General features: G+C 32.4%; 2 protein-coding genes across 2 annotated transcripts; one reads left to right on the top strand and one right to left on the bottom strand.

The window, feature by feature from the left end:
- Positions 1-3,610: 3,610 nt before the first annotated feature.
- On the bottom strand, positions 3,611-7,239 carry LOC132051774 (uncharacterized). Its single transcript, XM_059442973.1, has 5 exons — positions 7,035-7,239; positions 4,400-4,514; positions 4,226-4,315; positions 4,030-4,128; positions 3,611-3,950 (listed from the first exon to the last, which is right to left on the bottom strand). The coding sequence occupies exons 1-5, from the start codon at positions 7,100-7,102 to the stop codon at positions 3,849-3,851; spliced, it is 474 nt and encodes a 157-aa protein (XP_059298956.1). The 5' UTR covers positions 7,103-7,239; the 3' UTR covers positions 3,611-3,848.
- Positions 7,240-15,388: 8,149 nt separating this feature from the next.
- On the top strand, positions 15,389-17,341 carry LOC132054446 (1-aminocyclopropane-1-carboxylate oxidase homolog 1-like). The gene is made up of 3 exons (XM_059446453.1): positions 15,389-16,013; positions 16,573-16,894; positions 16,982-17,341. The coding sequence occupies exons 1-3, from the start codon at positions 15,502-15,504 to the stop codon at positions 17,231-17,233; spliced, it is 1,086 nt and encodes a 361-aa protein (XP_059302436.1). The 5' UTR covers positions 15,389-15,501; the 3' UTR covers positions 17,234-17,341.
- The last annotated feature ends 642 nt before the right edge of the window (positions 17,342-17,983 follow it).

Genomic DNA, 17,983 nt, shown 5'->3' with positions numbered 1-17,983 from the left:
CCTGTAATTGCATTCCTCAATTTAATTTCGAATTCTTTCATTAAATCTTATTTAACTCCCCATGTTAAGATTACAGATACAAACCAATTAAATTAAATTACTGACAATTTAATTCATTGACTAATTGAATCCTTTATATTTCCGCTTAACTTATATCATGTGATGGATACAAAATCCACCTGCAGGGTTTTCACATGAGACTTATAAGCATCCATAAAGGGGTATCATCAATCTCAAAGTCGAGACATGAATTCTATCAACTAACTATTATTTCACAAATATATTTTACTATTATCCAATTTACCAGGAATACATAGACCTGCAATTGAGTCGTATCTTTTAATAAATCAAAATAATGAATAAATCACATTGATCGTAATAATTATATCAAGATTAAGAGTATAAGTACATTTAATGAACTAGAGGAGTTGTTTTATATATTCAGTACAAAAACACTTATCTCTACTTGGTCCGTTGAATACATACAAATTGTACTAGCACAAGAAGTCAGAACTATACCGTTCCATAATGAAGATAATTATATTTAATCTTGTGCTACAACCATAATGATAGGTTTGTCCAATTTCCATCTTAAATTGTTAACATAAAACTTTATACTTATAAGAACCGATGATTTAATCTTGTGTATAAGTTAAACTCTATACACTAAATCATCAACTATATAAGTAAGAACACACATACTAGTACATGATCTATTTATCTCTTTATTAAAATTCAATAAATAATTGTTTTATAATAAATACTATATCCAAGCACTTGGTTAATAGTATATATCCCAACAATCTCCCACTTAGACTTTTAACCATGATAATTGTTAGAATATGCCATATCTAAATGCATGGTTATGGCACATACCCCAACAATCTCCCACTTAGTTAACCATGCATTTACAACTTTCACATGTATTCAGGGGCGGCTCAAGCATATTTGTGGCCTAAAGTCAATATTGAGGCACCCTAGATTTTGTTTAAAAAGACTCGGTGTTAGAGAATTTGAAACCTATTTTTCTAACGTTTTGAAATGCAAATTTATTTTAACCTTATATCGATTTCTCTAATAATCTTTTTATGGGTTGTATTATAGTTTTAATTTTTTAAATTTTTGAATAACCCAATTCATATTTTCTAATAGATTGATCCCATTTTTTGTCATTGCTCTTACCTTTTTTATCCTTATCCTTTTTTGAAATATATAAACAAAAATTAGTGCAAATATTAGGTGAGGGTGTGAAGGACTAGTAGATGTGGAGATCGATGATGAAATTTTCTATTAGAGATTATCTAGTTATTATCATTCTTTGTGTTATTACCTTTCTCAAATAACAATTATAGGATAATTTTTTCTATATAATTGATGATTTATTTGTGGAATTTTAATGAAAAAATTTCTTTTACTTATTTTCTTAGTAATAAAATTATAAATTGAAGATACATAAGACTAACGCCCAAAAATCCATGGGACTTACACCTCGCGTCTCGAGTCTTACTCCTAGCGCCGTGCTGCGTAAAACGTCTCGCCTCACGCCCCTGCCTCTTAAAACATTGATAATTTTTGCAAAGACTATTGGATTGTTTGCATGTACTGACTACAGAAAGTGAAAAAAATGAAAGAAAGTGAAAACAAGGTTTTACGTGTTTTCCATTCCAAATACAACTTCGAGTGCATTTGAAGTTCCATAATGCCAGCAGCAGCATTTATCCTATAAAAAAAGTAGAAGCATAATTACTTCTCCTATTTGATAAAAGGAAGTTGCAGAAACACATTAACACAGATGGAACAACAAAAGAAAGCTATATATGTGGATATGAACAATAACACAAATTAAGCAGCAGCTGAAGCCAAATAAATGCTCAACTGTATGACAAGTAGGCATCATTTAACGAGCTAAGACTCACTTGTGACACTACAAAGCCATGCAATCACATAAAGCAACTACAATAAGATAGAAAAATATGGCAAAAAATTGAACATGGTGGTGTTCTTTGACCAAAATATGCTACTCCAGTCAAGTAAATTCAAAAAGCTTTCTAAATATTGATCTACTTTTGGCTCAATTAATCCAACTTTCCCTTTTCACAAACTAAAAATCCCACCTAAAACAGTTAGGAAAACATTAGTGTTTACCCCAAAAAAGGTATAGTTGAATTTATTATTGGTTTAAAGGATACATGAATTGATTTGTTATAAGTAGGTAATGAACAAAAGCAATTAGTGACGAAATCAAAGAAAACAATAAAATGAGCCTGGGCCGTATGAGTTTCAAAGAAGATCCTTTGTTGAATTTTCCTCCGGTGGAACACTCGACTCGGACTGAAAAGAATAGTAAGAGAACAATTTTGCTTATAATTGGAATGGAATCGTGTAGCTGTATGTAAGACGTATATTTTTCGGATGTCTATTATATTGAGCTTAAGCTCCTTTTATAGTTGATTCACGTCAGCTTTGAGCTGTAAATCTAGCCTAATAATGGGCAATAATAACAAATAAATGCTAATTTTAATACAAAAATGTAACGTCCAGCTCCGTATCCGGACCGGTTTCGTAATGCTAGATGTCCATAAATGAACCGCCTCAATTGCTCCATAACACTTGATCCAGGCACATATGAAATTACTCCTTCCGGATGAACCAAACTCCACTCCATCATTTGACTCCATTTGCCACGTGTCCTTCTTTCTTCATGCCACGTGTCAAGCTATATTTCCGATATATACAATTAGTACCAGAGATTACAGTCAACGTTCAATCTTTTACAAAGTCCAAAGTAAGGCTCTAGATGTGAATGAGAAAAAGAAAAAGAAAAAAACAGAATGCACATCTGAACACTGTTGGAAAAACTGTTTGAAATATAATCAAGGAAATCCTTTTCAAGCTTCATAGGAACAACAAAGAATAATTAAGTAGTAAAAATCCTGCTAATCAGAAAGAAAGGAGGAGGATATGTTCTGTATTAATTAAAGTCTTTCTCATAGGAACGAATCTATGTATATATAGGTTGATATTCAGAACGTTACACTCACTAAATAAGGTAATAGTCCAATGGTAGAAATTATGAAATAATAGTTATTGTATGGAGTTAAGTCACACTTAATCTCAAGGGAATGCATCTGACATATTTTGGTATATCCATAACAGTAATTAGTATACAATCATAAAAAGAGTCAGAGAATAAAGATAATATATAGCTTTTCTTCTAGGAATGAGAATTTGAACCTGGCTTTGCACTGAACCGTGTCGAAGAATATCATTAGACCACAAATCTTGATAAAATTGAAAGAATATATTCTTAGGCTTTACATCGCATAACCATTCCGGCTCAACTTTAGAGCGCACACGGAGCATAATATATATCTACACTCCCTACAAATTAAGAATTCTTCAACTAAACGTTCTGTGATTAGTGACACTTTTAAGCAATTTTGCTTCTCCTCATGTATTATCGCATTAAAGGGATCTGATCTAATATCCCACAAGCTATTGTCAAACTAAAAGAATGGTTTCCCTGAAGTCATTATAAAGTATGTAAGATTTTCTTTACCATGCCATCTCAGCCTCAGAACAAGAAAATCATATAGGGCACAGAGAGAGCTTGATATGAAAGGGAATTCAAGTACTGTAATTTCAGAATCTCCTCACAATGACAAATATTGCACCCCCATAATTTCAACAACTCTTAGTTTCAAGAAGGAAAAAAATGCAAAAATCCAGGGGGAGGGGGTTCTTGGAAGAACTCAGTGTAAAACAGACTTAACTAGTCACTTCTAATCATAAAGGCTAACCAACAACCATGAATAATCCAATCTTATACAACCCTTAAATGATATATCCTAAGCTGCCTTGGACTTGATGGTCTTTTTCTTTGGTTGCCTCCGGTTAATCGAGTTCTTCATCCCCACGAAAAACAGCAATGCACCAAAGAGTGCCAGAGCCTACAAAGGGACAAATCCAATTAACTCATGTTTGTATGCATTTCACTTATCAAAGTAAATAGGCATTAATTTGACCAACCTGCAGGAACTCTTGTAGAACAACAAAATACTGTGGTTCTCCAAACTTATGGCAGCAGAAATCGTGCAGAAGTGGAGTAGCCGCTATCAGGTAACACATCTGCAATATTAGAAACGGATAATTGAAGGTTAAAACATGGTGTACGAACAAATCTAAACGAAGGCGTTTATCAATTCTAAGTGACCAAATTCCTAACCAGTAGAACAGCACCGGTGAAGCTGCCAAATACAAATAGCAATCCACCCAATCCTTTTAGAGCCATGAATGCTGCTACCACATGCCTAACCTGGAAAAAGTAATTCACAAATGTCATACCAGTATCTATCTTTAACACGAAAGAAATAAACTTCAACTTATCTATAACCATTACATCAATTTTTGGTGCCCCTGCCCCCAACTTGGATTCAAGAAAATTCTGGAAACTAGCCACTTTGGGAGCCAATTCCTTTGCTGCAGGCCCACCATCTTCTCCAAAATCATTGAACCTACAAAATCACATCCCACAATGATGAAAAAACATTGACTGGAAAGAAGGAAATCAACAATCATTTCAACCCACATTAGTTTAGTAGAAAAGCAAAATCTCTGCATCATCAAGGAAGACTAGGAAAATTATCAAGGGGAGAAAAAGTTGAGGAAGCTAAAATTGTAGCTTGTCGCTTTATTTGGACTGCTAAGAGTGTTAAGTAAAATGCAAACTAGGACAGAGTACCTTGACTACCCATTGGCAACACACTACTACAATAGTCAAAAAAATACTTCCACCTATTGATAGGATGGGGCTAGTAACCATTTTCCTACACAGTGCAATTACCTTTGATTACAACCTTTGTAATTCCACAGTAACTTGAACCATAAACTATTCACAGACAGCAAAGCGCTTGCAGTTCTTGGATCATTAAGCTTGCAACACTAATGCTACTCAAGAAAATACAGTAATTAATGAACCTGCTGTATACCATGTAATTACAGCTTGAGAGTAAAGATGAAACTTGGTTTGCATATTATAAAGTTAAATCTAAGGATGTTGTTGTTGCTTATTACAACTAGAGGAGGGAGGCGAGTTCTACAACAAAAAGATGAGTTTTCCTGTGGAGTCCTAAAGGAGTAGGACCCCTGAACGAAATTAGCAACCACCACCAATGAGAACATAAAACTAGCAAATATAGCATTAGCTATCTAACATCCTTTTGAGAACAGAAAGGAAAAGTTTCAGCCAGAGCTGAACTATTTGCCACAACAGAAGCAAACAGAGATCCCATAACAGAAGGCAATATCTACAGAACATCAAGCAAAAGATCACCTTCATTCACCAACACCTCTCACATAAAAAAAAATCCACCAACCAAGCTGCAGCTTAGCCCTTTAGAGAAGAAAGATAAAAGCCCAAAATTTCACATCCGATATCAAAACCTAACAATGCAACCAAGCAAAACTATGGAGCTTAAATATTTCTTTATGCAATGAAGGAATCTTTTTAACCTACTATTAACGGACTGAATGTTATCTTTTATACTTGACCGATTCTGGCTCTCTCAGACTGGTCACTGCGCTATACCATCCTACAGATGTCTATCAAAGAGCTCAAAGTTAAATTTAGCTTAGTCAGTTCTGGGTAACAGTATGTTATCTGGTGGCATCTCACTAATCAATGATGGATCAAAATCAAATAGCCTGTCTAACTCAAGCACAGAAAATACAACAACACCAAAAAGATGACGCATTTCTATATTTAATAACAATTTAACTTTAAACTTCTCATTTTACTCTTACTGAAATGATTTATAGGCACACAAATATCTATGATTGTTTTAGGCCACTAATTTCAAAAGTCTCCGGGTCATTGTTAAACTCCGTGCCAAGTCAACACACCTTCACATAAATTGGGACAAAGAGAGTACAAAATAACCACTAAGTTCATGGTTCAAAATAATGTTCTACCAATATGACATAGAAGAAAAAAGGAAGTGGGTTAGATAAGGGATATGATGGTGGCTAGTGCTGTTACGGAAACATGCTCCTATCCATCTGGTTATATTCAACTTAAGGAAAGTAAGTTCAGAAGCAAAAGCAACTGGGCTCGAAGGGGAAACTAAGTAAACAATAAGTTAGACCTAAGCACTGAACCACTACCAACATGAACTTCATCAAGATTGGAAACTACCCTAATACTTTGCCTTGGTTCCAAGGGAAGCAAAAACAATTTTGTTCTAGAGGACCTGTTTGGCCATGAGAGTTACACTTTTTTCCGGAACAATTTTTCACTTTATTTCAAAATCAATATCTGGATATAAAATTTCCAAAATCCAACTTGGAGTTGGATTCCATAGTTGGAAAAGTGCTCCAAACTTGCTTTCCAACTCCATCTTCATAAATTCCAAATAAAGTGCTCTCTCTCCTTTGCAAGAAGTATAACCAAACACAACTCCATCTTCAACTCCAACTTCATAAATTCCACTAAATTGAAAAATATTTGGAATCTACAGCCAAACACCTACTAAAACAGTAAGTTAGACCTAAGCCCTGAACCATTACCAAGATTGGAAACTACCCTAATAATTTGACTTGACAGAGCAGTAGAAATCAAATAGAAACTTCAGAAAACAATAGAGAAACCAAAATAAGAAAGAACATAATGAGCACCCATTTTTCAACTTCCAATACCACATTTTCCACCCAGCTGAAAGAAAATAGATTCCACATACAATCAGTAGCATCTAACACAAATAAGTCAAATCAAAGCCAAACATACCAACAGTAAATACCAAACACTTTAGAATAATATGCAAGATTCCTTATTCAAAAAAAAAAAAATATGCAAGATTCCTAAATCACCAAACCCTTTACTGCTACTGCACATGAATTTCAAGAAACCCCACATAGCACAACACCATATAAAAACATATTTAACTGGATCTATCAACACCCACATAATAGACACAAAACCAAGAAAACAAAGAAAAATTGCAACAAGTAAAGAATAGATCTGAGAAAGAAAGAATTACATTTGCCAAGCAGAAAGGATGAAAACAGAAGCAAAAAGGACCCTTCCAAGAAATGAAAAGAACCCCATTTTTGAACTCTCTCTCTCTCTTCTTTGGCTCTCCAAGCTGGGCTAAGGAGAGAAGGGAAATTCAATGAGGAGAAAGACTGTAGGTGGTGTTTGATAGCTACTTTATGGACTTCAATTCTTGAAATTTATTTAAGGATTATATTAAAGTAGTATTGATGATAGGAGTCTTCAAGCTTTTTTCCTTTCTTTCTTTTTGTTTTGCTTGTCAATTCATCTTTTCTTTTTCTTAAAAAATCCAGATTTTCTTACTTCAAAATGTTTGCCCCAAGTTTTTAGTAACTTCTTTTTAATTGACAAGTTAAATTGATTTACATATAGGGACATTGGATTGTTGGTTAGGAAGTGAATTATCCATGTATTACAATAAGCATAACATATTTGGTAGCATATTAGTTGTTATATATAAAATTCAACTCTTCAAATATTGTGTTTGGTTATCAATTTACAATTTCGAGTAGCAGGAGCGAATTCAGGTACAAAGTTTGGGGTCGTGAACCGATGGTCTCTTCGTAAAACTAAATATTTTTGGTATATATTTCTTAAAATAGGTATTTTTTGTATATATTTCTTAAAATAGGTATAATATTATTCATTGGAACTCATGTTACAAGAATGTTAAATAGTCTTGACTTGGTTGAAGGTTAAGTTATTTACTTTAGAGGACTAGGTATCAATTCCCATAACACATTTTTTCCTTTTAGTGGTGAACTCATGTTTTAAAAATCCTAGATTTGTCTCTGCCGAGTACCGAAAACATGTATAAATTGTGAGTTTATTTATATATTATTTTACATATATTAATAATGAGTTGTGGTAAAAGATTGAATAACTAAGTCATGTATAACTAAATTCTGTATAACTAATTCAAAGACCAGCTTTATAAAAAGAAACTAAATGCATACTTTGCCTATTTTGAGTTTATATCGTGTTAGACGTATTCAAATATCTTGAATATTCAACAACGTGAAATGTGTCATTTAATAAAAAAGCTAGAGAGTAATTTATTTTGTTTCAGTTGATGTAAGTAAAAAATTGAAATTTCAAAAGAATTAATTAGCTAAGCGATCATTGATGGAACATAAGTAGGTTCTTGCAGAAACAATTAACTTAAATTAATTAGTTAAATGTTTAACATAATATGCAGATAACAACATACATCTACTTTGTAATGGTACATTAATTTACCACATACTTGGTTGCCAAAAATAAGATTAACTGTTTTTCTTGATTTGCTTTCTTAGAACAAAAACTGACTACTTCTCTGGGGACATATCTCGCTTGATTGGATCTAGATTTCCATCTCTTATTCTCAACAAAGGAATTCAATTGAAAACTCTGCTGCTATATATGTTCTAGAATTATATAATGGTTATAATTCATAAAAGGATTAATTAACAAATTCAAATATGCACGGTATAGTATTATTTATATAGAAAAGGACGTCCCTTAGTCATTAAATTAATTAAACTTAATCAGTATAAGAAAGCAATAATTGAGAGAATATGTGGCTGCGTTTATCTGGTGAGATCTAATCTATAAGTGAATGCAACTATTTAAGATCGAACCCACCAACAAATTAATTGACTTGTTGGTTGTGTAGTGATAACACAACAAAATGGTAGTACTATAGTATATTACTAGCTACTATTATAAATATTGTTTGTGTCACTTATCAGTCAATAAAACACAACTTGCTTCACGATCATGGCTAAAATTTTATTTAGAATTGGGTATAAACTACTTTGCAAGGTTACGTAATATTTTTTGTTTGTCTTGTAATAAATAACTTATGGTCCTGCCATTCCATGCAAATAATAATTAGGAACAGTGTCTTCATCTTATAACTGAGTAGGCATAGGGTTAGAAAAGAATAAATAATATACATTGCTTTTGTAAATTACTATTTTAACGAAAACAAAAGGGTTCGAAAGAGTTCAATAGTTCAATTTACATTTAATGAAAATAAATAAAGGGTAATCTGAAGAGATTGGATATTAGTATATGTATGCTTAGCCTTGTCGGCGATCCTCTTTTGTCTTACATTATTTAATATTCACAAACCAATTAATTTTGCTAACTTTAATTTGAAGAGACATCCAATGAGAACGTGCCTCACATGAACATGTCACGTCCTTTTTCCCCCCATATTCTAAACTAATAAACCTTAGCATGTGATTTGGGTTTGATCAATTTCTATCACTACGTTTGCTTGATTCATTTACTTGAAAAGATTTAAATGCCGATATTCACTACGACCCTTAGCTATTAGCTATAAGGTGAGAAAGATAATAACGACTGATCTTCGAGGTCAATTTGGAGTATCCAATTATGTAGTTTAGCTAATCATGAGGGAAGAGGAAACAAAATACATGGTAAAGGGGACTGGATGTAACTAGCTTGAATCGCATATATATGTCAAAAACATCAAAAAAAAAAAAAAAGTACAATTAATTGAATTTTGAATTCACTAATTAAATCAAATTTTTATGATAGAATTTCGAACACAAACTCATAAAGTTTAATTTTGAATATGCATCTTATCAGGAAATCAATTCTTTTAGGTAACATGCGATACACACAATTGGTTCTTCTAGATGCGAGAAAAGCATGTGACAACACGAGTCGGGAACCCAAATAACAAGAGGAAAAATTCCAAATAGACCTTTCTAGTGCGAAAAAAATCTGATCCAAACTATCTATAGCGTAGGAATTTCATACGCTATAAGGGCCTGACTAATGTCTCATGCCAAACAGCCGTTAGGGTTGCCTTGGCCACTATAGCGCATGAAATCCATAATGTATTTAGAGGCTGATTCCATTTCTGCACATTTCTTCACCTTCATCTTCCATTCTTTCTCTCTTCCTCCCAATCTTTCTTAAATAATTAGTTATGTCTAATTATGTCTCAAGCATCAGGAAGCTCAAGGTTATTTAGGGGTTGGGCTAAGAACAGTACAAAGACACTCTTAACATGATGTAATATTATCTGTTTTAGGCCAAACCCATACGATTTTCCCCAAAAGGTCTGACACCATTAAAAGCAACCCTGCAACAATGTAAGACTTTGTTCAGGAGAGATTGGTTAAAATTAGAGGTAGTACCACAAGAGGTCACTCAACTATAGGTAATGATCTCCCAAAGTCATGATTCTTTGTTTTGTAACAAGGTCACCCAATAAATATTTGACCAACAAAAGATGACATTTAATTTAATTTAATTCACGTGGACTTTATTTTTCTCAGTCCAAATGGCAAAAGACCCGACCCGACCTAAACCCAAATTAACCCTTATTAACCCTATTTTCTCTCAATTAAAATAGAGTTCCACTATCTCCGAAAAAATTGGCCCATCATTTTATTAAAATCGTGTTGTCTTCTTTTTCCTTCTCTCGGGCAAATTCCACAAGGATTTTTAGACATTAAGTAAATGTAGTTCCTGCAGTTTGGCAATTCCTTCTTACCCATAAATCGAACTCCTATCATATGTTGGCTGCACTAATAATTAGTCAGAATATGAGCACCATGATGGATTTATTTTGCAAGCTATAACATATTTAACAAGGCTATTAAGGCTTAAGAATGCAAAGACTTAATCGATTTCCCAGTAAACTGCTTATTCACTATATACTATGTATTAGTTGGAATCAGTAGTATTGATAGCTGGTAGGTTTCCACTTTTTTTGAGATGTGGCTTTAGAGTCACAATGAGCTAATTGTACTTAACTTGTCCACTTGGTTGAATAAAATTGTTCTGTTTGACCAAAAAAAAAAATGAATGTAAAGACTTGTTTTATTTTGTCATGTGTAGTGAGAAAAAAAAAGTTCATGTAGATTAAATTAAATATCAAATATTTACTGGGTGACTTTTGATGTGATATAGAAAAAGTTGGGTGACCTTATTTTTACAAAACAAAGAAACCTGACTTTGGGAGATCATTACTTATAGTTGGATGACCATATGTATTGCTACCTCGTTAAAATTAGTTGGATTTTATGTTTTTTATTTTTGTTTTTGAGTTTTGATTATGAACTACAAACACTTATGTGTCACGTCATAGTTATTATAGAAAATACATTTTCCGGCTAAGAGTATATTTGATGTGATATAGCAACAACAAAATGACAAAACAAAAATGACTTTACCACACTATTATCAATAGTTGAGTAAAATTATTACAATAATTGAATTAAAAAAAATTATTACAATAATTGGATAACATATAAGCAGTCAAACTCTTATTATTGTATACATTGCTTGGACTAGTCTGAAGTTTGACAGTGACAATTATAGCCCTGAAAGCCATTTGTGACTAGGGTATGTTTGGCACCATATACATTATTTTCTTAAAAAAAAAAAAAAAAAAATTGTATTTGATTGGTGAATGAAAATATTTTTCGAAAGATATAAATTAATGATTACAATAATATTAGAAAATTCGAATATATGAAACTTTTGAGACTTAAAAATTAATAATAATGTCTAAAAGTTAATTGGAACATATAATAAGAAGTTAAAAGGTAAAATCATACTAGTAAAACACTATGCTCATAAGTAAGAAAAGTCATTTTTAATTATTCTTGTAAATGTTTTCTGGTAATCAAGTACCAAAAATAATTTATTGAAGAATAACTTTCGTCCTACCAAATATATCTTAAGAAGGAAATTTAATTTTGTGATATATAGATGAGGGTTGGAAGCAGTGATGCACTTGAATCGACCTCTATCCGATCAAAGAAAGTTTTTCTTGAAAATCTCTCAAGTAATGTTTTGAACACAAGAAAGACCTTATCGGATTTTGGTCATTATCCTCAAACAAAGGCTATTAAATAAAGCGATTGGAAAGACTAGGTATTTTACCGAGTGAATAAATTAAATGGTCATTCAATTATAGCAAACAAACTCTTCATTAAAGTTACTTATGTTTATTTTGTATCTATAAGTCACTCTAGTTATGCTAAGTCATCTACAAAATCCTTACAATGTATGGTCTTTAATTCCACACCCCCCCCCCCTCTCAAATTTAGGGTGTTTAATTCTTGCCCTTTAGCATTTTTCGTGCGCCATAAGCTTATATTTTTCATAATATTTTTTGGTATTTTTGCAATCATAATTCCAATTTTGCAACAATACAACAAGAAGGAAAATACTACACAATATATTGGTATAACTTTTCTTTATTTCTACGGAACTTAGAAAAAAAAGAACTGTGATGTTGATATTTTCACTAAATAAGCAGTAGGGGTAAAAATAAAATACTACAGATGCGAGGGCCAAAATTAAAGACTAGTGCGTTTGAATGGTAATCCGTGCAAAAACTTCATTGCAATTTCGTCAAAATACTTTGATGAACTGGATCAAAAAGGGAATAAGTTAATTGGGATACCCGGGTTTTAATTTAATCCAACAATCTTAGTTTAGCCATCGTTCTAAATGTAATTAGAAAGTAGTTAATTTTAATGTACAAAAATATTCATAACTAAAACACAGAACAATCCCAGCACACAGCTGGAGTTCAAACATTTGACAAGTAAAATCCATCACAATAGCGGTGGAAATGATTTTTTCTTGGAAAAAAAACAAATAAGGATCTGCTTACAAAAGAAAATATCATAAAGGAAAACTTAGTTAAATCACAGTTTTTTATATAATAATAAATGAAATAAATAGGTTAATAATGTATCTATATATAATATAAAGCTAAAAATAGAAACAAGGTATGTTTGCTACGAGATGTAAATAAGCCTCCATTCATATTTATATCTTTTTTCTTATTTTTTTGATATTTTCCTTCTTTTTTCCCATTTATGTGCAATGTTCAAGAAAATCAAATTCACTCATTTAATTAACTCTTAATTATTTTAAATGTGATATGTTAATTAGCTTAGTCTTTCAGTTATGTACGTTTTTGTTTTACAAACTAATTAGTGGAATGTACAATTTGGTCTTATTACTTTTACGTTTTCGGTTATATACTACCTCTTTTTATTCCAAGCATAGATGGAAGATAAATAGACACAGAAAATGCATAATGGATTGGACATGATGGCATGTTAAATTCAAGGCTTCAATTATAAATGTCGCTGATTTTTTAAGTTGTAGGTACCAGCATTCAGCTGTCAGAATTTTGTATATAATTCTGCTAACTATATTTGTTATTTTCTAGCTTACATAGTGTTTATTTGAAGTTTTTGTTGATATAGTGTTTATTTGAAGTTTTTGTTGATCTGCTCTTTCCACAGAGTTAGAAGTTTTGTTTCTTTAGTTGTTTATTACAACAGAATGCAAAGAAACCCCATGGAAAAAGGTACACTACCATCCACGTCGAAAGGCAGAGGCGGCTCTCAAGGTTTGTTGGTTGCTTTCAGTTCACACTTTGTTTTTGTTGTGTTTTGATGGTGTTTCATATTTTGTTTTCTCAAAAAATCGGGGGCAGGGGAATGAAAAAAAGGAATAATTAATTGGGATCAAACTCCCACCAACAAGGTTTTAATTTAATCCAACAATCTTAAAATTAACCATCGTTTCGGTCAATGTTCTAATATGAGATTTTTTTTTTATCTGAAAGACATTGGTGTCATTCTCAAACACAAGAACAATTTAAAAGGAGGGAGAAGAAAAAACCAAGAAATTGCACTTGAGTGGTGCTTAATCATGATACTTATGTGGACGTTTCTTCAGTTCATTTTCAATCACTACAGATTTTTTTTCAAAATAATATGTAAAGATTTTAACGAAATTTTTTATATAATAATAAATAGGGAGTAATAAAGGGATTAATAAAGGAGGGGCAAGGTCATAAAGCAGTAGACTTTTGGAGGTGCTTAAAATTGCAGCAATGAAGGTAAAAAGATTGATGAAATATATTCTTGATCTTATCTAAGTTTGTGTAACTTTGATTCCAAGTACAATCATTATACCTTCTGATGTTCTTTTAATGATTAGTTCATGCTATAATTGATCGACAATATCTTCGTCACTTCAAAGTAAATGGTAGTTCTAAACAATTTATGAAACTTCTTTTGTAGGTTTGTTGATGTTACTGTCTTATTTTTGTTTGAAGTGATAATTTTTTTTTTTAATATTTGGATATTAAAAAAGAATTAGTTAGTAAACTTAATAATGTTAATAGAATATCATCCTAAAAAATTCACTAGTTAATAAATGACTTTATCAAGCATAACCACAAAGGAAATAAGTCAAAGTTAAATTTGAAAGAAGGTTTATGTAATTAGCATTTAAAAGAAGGTTTATGTAATTAGCCCTTTAATTTTTTGACAGTAATGACTTTATTGATACAATAAATGTAAATAACTTTAATGAAAAATTTGCTATAATTGAATGACGATTTAAGTTATTCACCCGTATTTTACTTGACCCCAACAATTTAGGAAGCATCTAATAATAATCCTGTCATTTAGTAAAACATAGCATTAAGATATGTCATATTTTAAGGTTAAGCCAAATATGATTGAAATTAACTTTGATTTAATAGAATACCATCCTAAAACAGAATAAGTACTCTGAAAGACAATGACTTTATCCTTCCTCATCTTCTGAGGCCAAGCCTTTTAAATCAAATTCTGTGTGGTCACCTAAGTTAAACCGGATAGGGTTGAATATACAAGTTACGAAACAAATATTTATTTTTTAAATCAAAATTCTAACATCATGACCTAGCCTTGTAGTATTTGTAAGAGTATTACACATTATTGGAGTGAATTCAATTTTCATTCTACCCTTTCCCTATTCCATCCTTATCCGATGCAACTACAATTTTGAGAAAAGAAAGTCCCCAATCGCCCAATCGGGGTAGGTTTCGTGACCCAATGGTTTAAGAAATGTTAAAATACACAATCTTAGGACAAGTACATATAAGTTTAAAATATCACCAAATACCATATTTTTTATGATCGTAAGTTTTGCAACTTTTACAGTATTTATACTAATTTTTGGCTCTTAGACTTTAGTTAATTTAATTATTGTAAAACAATAAAATTATGTTATGTCACACGTCATGAAACAATGATCTGGAATAAAAGGCATATAAGTATTAATTCTTTCCCTTTCGACGCTCTTAAATAATACTAGTAGTATTATCTTTTGGAGGTCGGACAATTTCCATTTAACTGTAAATTATTAAGAAGTTTTGTTATAATAAATTATGAATTAAACAATTTTTGATCTAGCTTCTAAAAGTAATTATTTACCTATAATAATGTTATAGTCAACAAATCCATCTAGCATTATATACGAATCATGGTGGACTATTCCATGTATTGGAGATTGTACCTCTCAATTATAGTCCCCTGCTTTGACTTTATACAAAAAACAAAACTCTCTAGTAGGAGTTTCCTTTCTTCTCCAGTTTGAGCTTTGGTTTCTTTAGCAGAAAAAAGAAAATGGTTGTCACAGGTGAACATAGCTTTGACAGAACAAGTGAATTAATAGCTTTTGATAACACACAAGCTGGTGTTAAAGGATTAGTTGATGCAGGAGTTACAAAAGTCCCAAGAATTTTCTACACACCAAAAGATGCATATTCTAATGATCCTGAAAAAACCCAATTCAAGATTCCTGTTTTAGACTTGGATTGCATCAGTAAGAATCCAGTTCAACGTAAAGAAATAGTTGAAAAAATCCGCGATGCATCTGAAGTGTGGGGTTTTTTTCAAGTGGTCAATCATGGTATTTCTCAAAGTGTTTTGGAAGAAATGTTGAATGGTGTTAGGAGATTTTATGAGCAAGATATTGAGGTGAAGAAACAATGGTATACTAGGGACCCATCGAAAAGAGTGGTGTATAATAGCAATTTTGATCTGTTTAGTGCTGCATCAGCTAACTGGAGGGATACTACTTACTGCAGTATGGCTCCAAAGGCTCCTGCTGCTGATGAATTGCCGGAAGCTTGCAGGTATTTACTCGTTGAACTTTCATTTCCGCTCATATAATTGCTCACCAAAAGAAATCTGTTAAATGGTTTAGTCACCAGAGATGCTCATATGAATCTATTTGAAACACCAGATAGAACTTTATTGAGTCTCCTAATTATGTCATCTCTGTACTGGAGAAAGATTGCCAAGAAAAATTGGTCCACTTAGAAATCCTTTGTTACCTTGCAACTGACTATGAATAACTTCATATCCGAAACCTCTTGGTCAGAAAATTACACTACCTATATAAGCTCAAAATTATGTGTATATATACCGAAGATGTTGAATCCCCGACTTTTTCGTGTATTTACTTTTTTTATATTTTGAAACATGTATTATCTTATTTAGTAATTATGCCCAGAAATAACCAGATACTATGTAGCATTTGTTTCTGTTCTAAAACTTCTGTCAGGAAATTTGGAACTTCTGCTGAGGTAAAGCAAGGCACAATAGTCTAAACGCCATTGTAATGTAACTGAATGGTGTTTAACCTCTAAAATTACTTGTATAGGAGATTGTTACATTACTTTTTTCTTGCAGGGATATCCTGATTGAGTACTCAGATCAAGTAAAGAAGTTAGGTCATTCTTTATTTGAGTTACTCTCCGAGGCCCTTGGCCTCAACCCGAGCTATCTGAATGACATCGGTTGTTCAGAGGGGCTCGCTGTTTTGTGCCATTATTATCCAGCATGCCCTGAGCCAGAACTAACTCTTGGAGCTAGCAAGCATTCAGACAGTGACTTCCTCACAGTACTAATACAAGATCATATTGGAGGCCTTCAGGTTCTTAATAAGAATCACTGGGTAGATGTTCCTCCCGTGCCTGGTGCACTAGTAGTAAATGTTGGTGATCTTTTACAGGTAAGTCTTTTATATATTCATGAATTGACATATATTTAGATTGAACTTCGAATGTGCTTACTTTTTGTTTTGGTGGGAATTTTTCAGCTCATAACAAACGACAAGTTCAAGAGCATTGCACACAGAGTACTGGCAAGTCGTGTTGGTCCAAGAGTATCGGTAGCCTGTTTCTTTACCACCGGTCACTCGTTGTCATCAAGAGTTTTTGGACCAATTCAGGAGTTGTTATCAGAAGATAATCCGGTGAGGTATAGGGAAACTACTGTGAAGGAATATTCAGTACATTATGATGCAACCGGGATAGGAGGGAAATCTCCCTTGTCAGATTTTAGGATCTGAAACATTTGTTTGTCTGTAAATGTTAGATCCTACAATCAGTTATATGTAACTGTTCTGCTTGGGACTTAGACATATGTAGAAGTGTGTCTACTGTGACTTTGATTTGTATTCTACACACTGTGGCCTAGTTATACATGAGAGTTCAATTAAAAAAGATATATATGTATATGCAGCCCTTTTAATTCTTGTAAAAATAATACAGGAGCTCATTTGAAGCAAAAGTGTATACATAAATAAAGGAAAGAGGGCCAATGATTTAACTTAGACATCTTTAAACAAAAAATATCAAGTTAAGGTCAAAGGTTGTTAAAAGCAATGATGGTCATAATCATAGCAGTATGTCATATTGCATCAGTGGTCCTGCCCTCTGGGCTTTAATCTCATACAATATGAACAAATCAAGAATCAAGTATAGGGATGTGATTGGCAGAGAGAAAATCATTTTTGAGAAAATGTTCTCTAAATTTTCCAATTACTTTTCTAATGAAAGTAGGGAAAACAAGTTCCGTAAGGGTTATTCCACTTCCCTTCATCCTCTAACATACCCATCCCACCCTCATCGACACCCCATAGCCCCCACCTCTACCAACCCACTTCCCTACCCTCATCCGACCTTTCATTGTTTTTGCCTAAATTATGTATGAATATTTTTGGGATAATATTTTTTGTTGTCCGACTTACCAAACACCAAAAAGAAATAAGAAAAATTACTTATTTTTCAAGAAAAACATTTTCTTCGTACCTAATACC

Source organism: Lycium ferocissimum, chromosome 4, assembly GCF_029784015.1.
Source record: "Lycium ferocissimum isolate CSIRO_LF1 chromosome 4, AGI_CSIRO_Lferr_CH_V1, whole genome shotgun sequence".
NCBI classification, from domain to species: Eukaryota; Viridiplantae; Streptophyta; class Magnoliopsida; order Solanales; family Solanaceae; genus Lycium; species Lycium ferocissimum.
This window is presented reverse-complemented; position numbering and strand designations above follow the sequence as displayed.

Excerpts from the sequence above, each read along its gene's own strand:
- LOC132054446 (XM_059446453.1), top strand. The coding sequence starts at position 15,502 with ATGGTTGTCACAGGTGAACATAGCTTTGACAGAACAAGTGAATTAATA. Across the intron at positions 16,014-16,572 it reads GAATTGCCGGAAGCTTGCAG|GGATATCCTGATTGAGTACT; the intron begins GTATTTACTCGT and ends TTTTTCTTGCAG. Across the intron at positions 16,895-16,981 it reads ATGTTGGTGATCTTTTACAG|CTCATAACAAACGACAAGTT; the intron begins GTAAGTCTTTTA and ends GGAATTTTTCAG.
- LOC132051774 (XM_059442973.1), bottom strand. The coding sequence starts at position 7,102 with ATGGGGTTCTTTTCATTTCTTGGAAGGGTCCTTTTTGCTTCTGTTTTC. Across the intron at positions 4,316-4,399 it reads CAGGGGCACCAAAAATTGAT|GTTAGGCATGTGGTAGCAGC; the intron begins GTAATGGTTATA and ends TACTTTTTCCAG. Across the intron at positions 4,129-4,225 it reads TCACCGGTGCTGTTCTACTG|ATGTGTTACCTGATAGCGGC; the intron begins GTTAGGAATTTG and ends CTAATATTGCAG.